Here is an 11836-nt window from a genome sequence, read left to right as displayed (position 1 = left end):
CAAACAAAATAAGAAAGATAGTTGGCAATAATATGGGAAAATCAAAACCTGTCACCAAACAAAAAAAGATTTAAATTTATATCAGGATCAATTAGAACGTGTCACCAAACAAAATAAAAGCTTTAATTTTGTATGTTTTTCTTTGGATATTCATAAAGGTATTTGGAATTCTCACCAAGTTTCCTGGATTTTGAATTTGAGCCTAAAAGACAAAATGCTCAAGAAATTTTCAAATCTTATCTTGTTTATTTTTCTAAGCTCTTATAGGTGAAGTCCAATCAAGTGCTTACCTAAATTGGTAGCTACCATACTTTTGCGGTCAATAAAAACAAGTAAAGAGTAGTTGTAATCTTTCTACGCGTTGATTTAGTCTACGTGGTTTGGAAGTTTATAACAGATTTGGTCATGGTTATAACACCTATATTAGTTTTTAATATAAAAGTTAGGAAAAAATGTAGCTTATAACAGAAGCTCTCTTTTAGCTTTTGTAAGAAGCTTTTGAATGCTTAAATTAATTTTTTAAAATATCTGGAATCATTAACTTCAATTTTGGTTTTAAATAAGAAAAAAAAAACAAAAAAATGTACAAAATTGACCAATATGAAAATGACATCACAATATAATCTATGATTTTGCGCTAAATTTTAGACAATATAGCCACGTGAACGACGTTTCTCGGTGAAGAACTTTCTAGCCTTATTTTTTGGAATTATGCCAATAATTTATCTATCATTTATAGATTATGATTATGATTATAAACAATGTCTAAATGTCGCAATTTAGTTTATCATTACACTTTTGTCTTTCAATTATTTTAAAATAAAAATATGAAATGGTTAAAAACAAAATGAATAACTCTCAAAGAAAATATATTGTTTTTAATGGTTCAGTCTACTCTCGAAATTTTGTAGGAATATTCATAATTTTCCTTTTGAAATTTATTAATTTTTTATTTTCTGAAAAAAAAATGGAATTTATTTATTTATTATAAAAAATGTGTTTGGTTGTTGTACTAAATACAATCAGAATTATTAAAATGCCTTGACGACAATGAATAAATGGTTGCAGCTGGCACGGGAATTCCACGTGTCATTATCATATTTTCTCCCAAGGAAGCTTGTTGGGGAAGCCCAAATTACAAGAGAAGTAACAGAAGGCCCTAAAGGTGCCAGCTGGCATTCACAGAGCTGATTTATTCACCCAAACACGAGCCACATGCAACCGGTACGCGCTCTCTCAAATTTGCCCTGGATCAATTTGGTTATTCCCGGCAAGAGATCAGAGAAGAAACTGCATCACTATTGAGTTCTAGCCAGTTTTCTTCGCCTAATCCCTCGATTCTTTTCATATAAAACCCTAGATTATCAATTAGAAGTCCCAATAAGAGAAAACAGACAACCGAGAAAAAAAATGCTTGGAGATGGAGGAGAGACCCCTACCAGGTACATTTTTTCTGCTATCAAACTGAGTTTTAGGGTTTTATTTCCCCTGAAGCGCCATGGAGATATCTATGGTACACAATTGGCTTGTAATTGAATGAAATTGTCATGTATTTGAATAAGGATTTTTGAACTGGAGAGACAATGCAGTAATAGTTTTGAATTCAACTACTTTAGTTAGACTAGTTAGGGTTTTTAATTTGACTTTGAAGGCAATGCTAGGTATCCTGAGTGAAATCAGTTGTCAAGATAAAATACCACTATGTCCTAAGACGAAGTTGAACAATTATAAATTTGGTCTTAAACGGTTCATGAGATTAAAGCATCTGTCTTTGAATAGTGTTGTAGCCCCATGCATACCGTTGGAGGGCAATTTTGTTTGAAACAACTTCTAAAGTGGCACGATTGATTAAGTTCATGATCTGCTAGGCTTGCTATTAAGTTTGTTCTGGATGCTTATATTTGTATTACAGCCTCTTCAAAGTATCATGGTGTGATTTTTGTAAGGATATCTTTATAATCAGTGGAGTGTGGATTTGCAAATTCATGAATCTTTTAATTCAAGTTAATTCAAAGACCATGTGTATGGATGAAATTTTATTTTTATTTTTATTTTTTGGAATGTTGGTTTGGAAGGTATGAATTGTTGAGTATGGTGAAGAAACACTCAAGCTCATTAAAGAACACCACAGTTGATGATGAGCAAGATGCTTCAGATGTTGAAATGGATCCAAGCTTTTGGCATGATATCCTGGATTTGTATTTTATTTGTGGTAGGGAGTCCAGGGGACGCCAGGATGACGATCTCATATTTTTTGTGAGAAAATTGGTATGTTCATTCTTTTGTGTGACTGCTACTTTCGAATCAACATGAACATCTCATCTCATATGATTTGTTTTCTAAACTTTGGTTGTTGTTTGCTCTTGTGGTTAAATAATTATCACAACCATAATCAATTTAATTACATTGTGGTTCAGAGCTTGCATGGATATGGTTTCAATGATCACATGGAAGGGATCCCCCCTTACTTTGTACGCAGGTGGGCACCTAAGGTAAAAGCAGCATTAAAACCTGTTCAAACTTCACTTGAATGGTGAATCTGGTTCCTTTAATGATAAGTTGAGTTAGGGTTTTCCTGACCTAATATTCTAAATCTTTTTAGGTTTATTCTTATTTTGTTTCGTTATTCAACTAGCGGCTATAGGTTTCAAACATGCAACCAAAAGTTGACTGACTCAAAGAGCTCACTGTGATAACATCTTGACGGTCATAATATTGCATTATTTTCCTGAAACAATAGTCTCATGGATACTGTTAATTCTATTACCATTCGTAGGGCTTCAATTTCACGAATGATATTAAAAATTCAGTGATTTGCTTGAAAACTCAACTTGGACTTTCTGTTGGTTATCTTATTACCCAAATAGAAGATAAAACTTTGGTATGATCTTTTGTCATTCCAGAAATAAGATAAATTCAAGGAATATATATATATACACATACATATATATATATATATATATTTATATATACATATATATACATACATATATATATATATATATATATATATATGTATGTATGTATGTATGTATGTATGTATGTATGTATGTATGTATGTATATATATTTGATAGGCAAATAAGAATAGAAATATATTACCAATGAAGAAAAGGGGAGCATAGTATATATTCAAGGAATTTTATGGTTATTTTGATTTAGTCTAACTAGTTAATGCTTAAATATTCCCAATGAGGGGATGGCATTTATATTAACAGTACTAAATGGTGTCTGCTGTTTACATGAATAACTATCTTGTACTTTTGCTAACCAGTTGGATAAGCTAGTGAGTGAAAATTCAGCGGAGGTGGATTGGAGGCGCTCATTTTACTTGAATTTGATTGCTCATACTTCATTTACTGTAACAGTGGCAATTTGCAGGTAAAATTTCCCCCCCTTTTGAGTTGCATATCATGTCTATATCCTTTAACTTTACATAAAAAAAATGTTTGTGTATGTGGGTAAGTTGTCTGAATTCATTCATGAGAACGATACTTATTTTAATCTTTGAAAGGCTCTCTATTTGAGAAGTTTGACTGTGCCCTATGACTCATCATGTTAATTAGGTTTTCTAGAGAGGTTTCAGATTACTTGAGAATTTTGAAGTTAGCCATTTCTCCTTATGTTTCTTGTACTTTTTGTTGGAAGGAGCTCTCATCCTTCTTTTTGTATTCTTTGTCAATAAATGGTACTATTCTTATTTCTTATTTCTTATATAAAAAAAGTTCATTTTGTTTCAACTTTTTTTGATTGTATCTACTCAATGCATGTATGTTTGGTCATTGGGTTTGTATAGGAGTTTCTGCACTACTACTGTAGGATGTGATACCATACGTCATCAGTGTATTTTTTTGTTTACTGTCTGATGGCTTTCAGTGTCTATTTACATAGTTGCCACTTCCTGTATGCTTATTGTTTTGTAGGCTAAGTAAGAAGTTCACAGTTTCAGTGATCATAGCTCATTGCATGCACATTGTATAGTGTGCTTCTCAAGTTGTTGTCCACTGCCAAATTGCTTTGTTCAAAGCATTTTGGGACCTCAATGCACTTATCATCTAATCTGTCAGAACAACCTGGTTCTTCATGTCTTTGGCATAGCTTAGTGGTTTGATGGTGATAGTTATTTTTTTGTTTAATATGACATCTGATGTATTTAGGTATGTCTAGCAATTGTGCCATCAGCTGATTCAGAATTTGTATGTATCTCAAACTCTATAAATGCTAGGCATATCCCTTGATTCAATGTTGTTTGTTTGTTTGTTTTCTTTTTTATTTTTTTATTAGAAACAAAAGATGTATTAATTAATGATAAGAGAACATAAGAAGGATGAGAAATCCTCTCTATGAAATACAAACCTGATCAAAAGACCCAAGAAAACCTTCACTTTACAAGGAGATTTGTACAAAAAGAATAAAAAGGCTATACAAAAAATACATCTCCAAAAGATCATTTAGACTTCTTACCGTGTAAGCCCAACCCTAAGGTGTATATACCAAGAGCCAACTAAACTGAATCACACTCAAGGTGAAGGGCTTAAAAACATTAGTACAGTAGGGCCAAAAAGAAACGAAGAAATGAATCAAGTCCCAAATCATCTTAGGCATCTTGCAAGTATCCTAAAAAATCCTTGCATTCCTCTCTCTCCAGACAAAGAAATGTTGTTTGTTTCTTTGTGAATCAATGATTATACATGGGCTGAAATAATAAGATTACTTTGAAGTTTTCACTCTTCAATGTTAGCATAAAGCTTTAATTTCAAGGGCTGTAGAGATTGGAACTTAATAGTTCTTATCTGGTGCTTGTCTTTAATAGATGGGGGAATCTTGTGGAGAGAAGGTAAGGCTATGTCAGGGGCCAGATAAGGTTGAAGTCAAATGATTCTTTACAGGTTATGCTTGGTGTTTTTTGTCTGACTTTCTAATTGCCATTTGATCATGAAGGAGGTGATACATACTTGAGGCTGTGCATCTCCAAATATTTTCAAGGTTTCTTTTTGTTTCTTTCTGATGTCGAAGCTTTAAAGCTTCGGTATGGTCAGTATGTCAGAAAAATGTATCAGTGAATTTAAGTGGGAGGACAAGCAATGTACTCAATTCAACAAATGAAAGCCCTTAATCCCATAAGCCAAATGTATGACATGCAATGCATGTCATAGAGAAGGAATTATGGGTTCTCATTATGGAACTGTTTGAAAGAGTGATAATTTTAAAATTGTTAGTTCTATAATTTCTTGCAGGATTGGGGTTCCCCTTGAGTGGTTTGCATTAATTATAAAATTCAAGTTTTGTTCATAAGATGAATGAAAATATCTAGTAGAATTCAATAGCTATGACTTCTAGAAAATGCAGAGCATTTTGTCACAATACTTCCTTTATGTTGTTTTGACGCTTCAGAAGCTTTAGCTTAACAGGACTTTTAAGAGTCATCCAAGTGTGCTTTTAGATGTTTGAGAAGAATTTGGGTTATAATCAGCACTCTAAGATGGTGATACTGTTGCTCAGAGGATGTATAGTACCTTGCTTTTGATGTTATGAAATGATGTCTATTTTGCTCAAGAGTGCACTGTCTGTGCATAATTTGTTAAGAATTATATATCAGAATAAACTTATTCAGTTTTGGAGGGTAGTTATTGTTTTTACTGATAGTCTAAATTATTTTTTGTGCACTAATTCTTTATTCCAGACTTTAGTCTGGTTGTTCTAAAAAATATCGGAAAGGGTCAGTCTGGTTGTTCTCAAAAAATATCGGAAAGGGGGGAGACCCTGCTTCTGAAGATAGTGCCATGAATGGAAATTGGAAAGTGTTGAAGTGTTTCTATTGGGGCTTCAAGGGAAATCAATGAAGAGGGATAGGCAAGATAAGTTGTTTTGGTTGGACATGAATGACAAAAAATTATGTGGGAGAGAGGGGGGACATTTCCTGTGAAAAGTTGCTTGGAACTCTTGGGTTGTGATGAAAGTAGGTTCTTTGCATGGGAAGCATCTTGGGGGAGTATTTTGACTTCGGATTAAAAAGGAGAGGATCGATTTGGTTGAATAGATATGTCTTTGTAAGGATAAGAAAGATTTAACTGATCACATCCTTTTTCTTTGTATTAAAATGAGGATCTTGTGGTATTTGATATTCACTTTGTTTGGTGTGGAGTGCGTCATACCTTATTCAATAAGAAAAATTGATGTAGGACAATCCTAAAAAGGACTGCCTATGATCATATAATGTGGGCTATAGATTCAACAATTGAGGAAATAATGAGGAGAATGATGAAATAAAATTCTGGTAACAAGAAAGAATTAAAAAAGGATATAATATTATAGAGAGAAAAGGATAAGAATTATTTTTGTTTATAAAAAAAAAGGATAAGAAACTTTAGAGTCTCACTAACGCCTTCTAGGAGTCTTACTTAGGAGAAGGGAAAAAAAAATAATGAAGTCTCACCTTTGAAGAATGCAACATGTTTATTACTTTATCTTGGTTTACATCAATTAGCCTTATTTATAGGCTTCTTTAAAAAATCCAAATTCTACTAGGATTCCACTAACCTATCATGACTCTAATTCGAATTCTCTTATTATGATTGTAATAATTAGCTACTCCTAATTTAATTTCAACTAATACTATGTCACGTAAAGTTTATTTGTCCTTTTCCTTCCCTTTTTTGAATATACTTTAAGAAGCTTTTCCCTATCAGCTATACCTTCAATTCAAAGCACTGTGCAGGATTTGAGAATAAAGTAGCTAATGCCCTTAGTAGGAAGGCCCTTCTTTTGGTAAATATGTTATCCACTACCATTAGGCTTTAAGAATTGAAGCATTGCTATGACAATGATGCTGATTTTGGATATGTTTATTCTTCTATTTGAGTGGTTCAAAAGCAACACATGTTGGTTTCCAGATCAGATTTTATAGGGGTGTTCAGTTCTATAAAAATCATCTATTCTTGTTAAGGACTTCCTTGCATGATCATGTCATATGGGAACCTCATTGAGGAGGAATGGGTGAGCATTTTGGACGAGATAAGACCATTACGTTAGTGGAAGATCGATTCTTTTGGTCTAGTTTGAAGAAGGATGTTTTGAAGGTTATCAAGCAATATCGAGCATGTCAGTTAGGAAAGGGTTCAAAGCAAAATACAGAGTTTTATGCACCACAACCAGTTCCAGCCAAAGTAGGAAGATTTAAGCATAGATTTTGTACTTGGATTACCAAGGACACAATAGGGCTTTGATTTATTTGTTGTGGTTGACAAATTCTCCAAAATGACACATTTTATACAATGTAAGAAGGCTTTAAATTCTTTTTGTGGAAGAATGAAGTGAGGAAAGTTGTGATTTTGTAGAGAGAATTAGGCAATCCCGTGATCAAAGCGATTTGTTGTAATTGAGTTAGGAAAGTTCCCAAATTAAAGGCTAGGAATTTTTGTATATGTATGTGAGTCTTCGTACAAGCTAAAGATTAAGGAAAAGAATTTTATACCTTTCATTCCTTCTATCTTTCTTCTTCTACATGGTATTGGATCCTTAAGCTCGTAAGTCTGAGAAGAGAAAAATATTTTTTTCGGCCTTCATTGCCGAGTTGAAGACTAGAGTCGACTTTAAAGTTTCCTCTTGTTTGAGTCAAACCATTGCAACAAACCTAGATCATGAATGTTGTCATCACACTGTCGTCATCACTACTACAAGACATCTCTGTCTTTGCCTCGCACCACTATTACACCACTGAGATTGCGTTGCAACTCTTGTCTCAGCTTGTTGTCGCAATTGGATCTTCCTTGTTGTTAGTCGTCCCTATACCTTAGACTTCCACTCTTGCATCATTGCGAGCTCATCACAAAAGAGGAATCGCCCCATCGCCATTTTCCTTCTACAAGCATTTCTTGCACTGTTGATATTTTCGAAAATTAAGGGTGTTGGACCTCCGATGTACTTTTGTGATTGTTAAGAGTGTCGGACCTTTGACGTCACTGCTATGACCACCGCTATCCCACATGGACACTTGTAGGAGGTCTAACACAATTCCCTAAGCCTTAAAAGTGAGCGAGTTCTTTACCTAAGAGCTCTTTTGTATTTTTCCATCAAAAAAGTGAAAAAAAAGAAATTGTCCGAGATATAAAAAACTACCGCTATCACTACTCAATAGGAAGAAGTGATTACTAGTCACAGCATCAGAGAATTGCATAATAGTCAAGCGACATACAAACTTAATGGGAAGAATTATTTAAAATGGTCACAACTTGTTCGTACCTTTCTGAAAGGAAAAGGGAAATTAAGTCATCTCTTAGGAATTGGATCAAGGAAAGGAGACCCTTGGTTTGATGTCTGGGATGAGCAAAACTCAATAATTATGGCATGATCATGGAACTGAATAACGCTTGAAATTAGTGACACATGTATGTTATTGACAATTGTTAAAGACATCTGCGATGCAGTTCACCAAATATACTTGAAGGCACTAGATGCAACCCAAATGTACGAAATAAAAGTCAAGACCAAAGCGACTAAACAGGGAAAAAAGATAGTCACAGAGTATGCCAATATTTTGAAAAATCCATGGTAAGAACTTGATCACTATCGATGTATTGAGACAAAATGCCCTGAGGATGCAACAATCCTGAAGAATTATATTGAAAAGGATAGAGTCTATTATTTTTTAGTTGGTCTTAATGCTGAGTTTGTCCAAGTTAGAGTTCAAATACTTAGCAATGAGCTTCCAACTTTGAATGAGACTATATCTATTATTTGAGCAAAAGAAAGTAGGAGAAGTGTCATACTTGAACCTCAGAATATGGAAGGCTTGGCTATGGTTGCTAACAAAGTAGTGATAAGAAGGCTAGCGCTACTGATAATAAAAGGACCGATTGGTTAAGAGCTTCAAATCGTGATAACAGGAATAACTAATGGTGCACTTACTGCCAGAAGCCTAGACATACACGGGAGAAATGTTGGAAACTTAATGGTAAGTCAACCACATCTAGCAAAAAGTGGGGTTACTATGGAGGGAAATTGAGAGATAATGGGCAAGCAAACTTCTCTTCTATTAAGCTAGTTGAAGAAAAATCCCTGGAACAAGGCGGATTTAATCAGGAGGAGATTGAAAAACTAAGAGATTTGTTGGGAACTCTTGAGAAACCTTCATGTACTTACTCATTGGTGCTTTTAGGTAGGTTTCCTATTTCCATTAGATTAAAAGTTTTGGATGAAATCTTTGCCAATTTGTGAGTTATAGATTTAGGTGTCACGGATTACATGACTTTTTTTTTTCTTAATCAGAAACAAAAGATATGTATTAAAAGAGAAAAGAAGCATGAGAAGGATGAGAAATCCTCCTTATGATGTGCAAGCTTGATCAAAAGAACTAAGTAAACCTCCAGTAACCAAGGAAGGCTATACAAGAGGTACAAAAGGCTGCCTGATCAAAAGAACTAAGTAGAGCTCTAATAACCAAGGAAGACTATACAAAAGGAACAAAAGGCCTATATACGTAAAACAATCCTAACCCTATAGACCCAACCCCAAGGTGTCATAACGAAAAACAACTAAGCTGGATTACACTCAAAGGATAGGGTTTAAAGATGTCTATACAGTGAGCCTAAAAAGAAACATAAAAATGAAGTTGATCCCACATCATCTCCAACATCTTCCAAATGTCCTTGAAAATCCTAGCATTTCTCTTTTTCCACACAATCCACAATAGAGAAAGACATGCGATGCTCCAAAGAATCTTGCCTTTAATAGAATTCCCAAAACACTTGAAAAAATCACCATCATATTGCAAATACTACTTGGTTGAACCCACTCCATCTTAGCCTGTGAAAAAATTATATGCCACAATCTCACTATAAAGATTACATGACTCATTCATCACACCAATTTAACAACTATAACCCTTGTCGAAGCAGTAGGAAAATGGTCATAATAGATGGTTCATTAACCATTGTTGCAGGTGTAGGAGATGTCCAAATTAGTCCTACATTCTTAGAAATGTACTTCATGTTCCAAAATTGTTCATTAATTTTGTTTCTATACAAAAGCTTACACAAGATTTGGGTTGCATTGTAACTTTTTACCTTACTTAGTGTGAGTTTTAGGACTAAGACATGGGGAAGATGATTGGACTTGCTAAAGAACGGAACGGGTTATACTACCTTGAGACACCAAGCAAGTCATCCATATTATTTCTTTTTGAGTACTACCTTTTCAATAAAGAAAAAATTTGGCTTCATCATCATAGACTTGGATATCCGTCATTTAGAACTCTTAAGATCTTGTCCCTTTCTCTATTTAGGAAATTAAGTGTTGAGAGCTTCCATTGTAATGCATGTGAATTTGCTAAACACAAGAGTTCAACCTTTCCTACCAATAATAAAAGAGTTCAGAGCCTTTTCTTCTAATTCATAATGATATTTGGGGCCCTTCCCTTATTCCTAGTATATTCGGGGCATATTGGTTTGTGTCTTTCATCAATGATTGTACTAGGGTCTCTTGGATTTTCTTACTTAAACAGAAATCTAATGTGAGTTTTGTTCTTCCAAATTTCCATAACATGATAAAAACCGGTTTAGTGTTATTATCAAAAGGTTTCGGTCCAACAATGCCTAAGATTATTTCAATCAAGTCATTACTCCATATTTTCAACATGAGGGAATAATTCATGAGTTATCATGTGTCAACACCCCACAATAAAATGGAGTTTTGCCAAGATGAAAAATGGTCACCTCCTTGATACAACCACAAACGAAAATATTGCAAAATATCGGTGATATTTCGTTGAAATTCCATGTATTGGTTGCCACCAAAGCAACAAATGGTATGGAAATATCAACCTCTCGAATTTTTTGGAATTTTGGTGATTCTTTAGGTTATATCGATCTTTTCACCCATTTTTCAGGAAATTCCCAATATTTTCGGTCAAATATCGGCCAGTCAAGGTGCTTGACTTATTCAAAGTGCCAATCATTTAGTCAAACTTTGGTCAAAGCACAAGTACCACTTCAAAAATTGGCTTGGTTTGTAAATAGGGGATTCGAACCCCAAACAAAATGCTTATGATGACCTTAGGCTACCACTAGGCTAGCTCACCCATATTAATACATGTGCACACAAATATATATATATATATATATATATATATATATATATCTTGAAGTACTTTATACAAAAATATTAAAAGAATATTTTAATAAATAAATTAATTCTAGTCATTTTATTTTAAAATTAAATTTAATTGATTTCTAAAATATAAAAACTATCATAAGAATTTTTTTAATAGGTTTTTTATTTATTATCATTATATATTAATTAAATATAAAAATATAAGTAATAAAAAAAATTATACATGTATCATCATTTATTTTATATCATTAAATTCATTTGAATTAAATAGGTCATAATTTTAATATTAAATATATTTTAAAATTAAACCTATTATAATCATATGTCACAATATTATTTTCAAATAATATTTAATGAAGCTTAATAATGAATATACATTTACAAATTTCATATTTCTAATCAATGTATCGATATTATTGTCAAATATAACAAATTATGTCATACATATATCAATTTCTTCAACAAAACAACTTTAAATATCTATTATATTTCTAATTTCATTTTTAAGTGTTTTCTTTTTTTACATTTTCATGAATTTTGATCAATTTTTGGTGCATTGATATTTTGTGTCAAAATATCCACCAATATATCCTAATATATCCGTAAAATTGAGTTACTAATATAATATATCTGTCGAAATCGATATCTTGTACCATTGCCTACTTTTTTCCACACCAACTAAGATGGTGATGCATTTGCACATCATAGATGAGATATACATGAAAGTA

General features: G+C 33.1%; 1 protein-coding gene across 2 annotated transcripts in view; it reads left to right on the top strand.

Annotated features, from left to right (window-relative positions):
- Positions 1-1068: 1068 nt before the first annotated feature.
- LOC100262573 (uncharacterized) overlaps positions 1069-11836 on the top strand; it is a 30162-nt gene continuing 19394 nt past the window's right edge. Inside the window, exons 1-4 of one of the 2 annotated variants that reach the window (XM_002285398.5) lie at positions 1112-1442; positions 2076-2268; positions 2418-2492; positions 3274-3380. In XM_002285398.5, coding sequence (XP_002285434.1) covers positions 1411-1442; positions 2076-2268; positions 2418-2492; positions 3274-3380 — 407 coding nt within the window. In that variant the 5' untranslated portion in view covers positions 1112-1410. Of the gene's footprint in view, positions 1443-2075; positions 2269-2417; positions 2493-3273; positions 3381-11836 lie in introns of both variants that reach the window. The other variant, XM_019216678.2, reaches the window with a different exon arrangement.

Source organism: Vitis vinifera, chromosome 18, assembly GCF_030704535.1.
Source record: "Vitis vinifera cultivar Pinot Noir 40024 chromosome 18, ASM3070453v1".
NCBI lineage: Eukaryota > Viridiplantae > Streptophyta > Magnoliopsida > Vitales > Vitaceae > Vitis > Vitis vinifera.
This window is presented reverse-complemented; position numbering and strand designations above follow the sequence as displayed.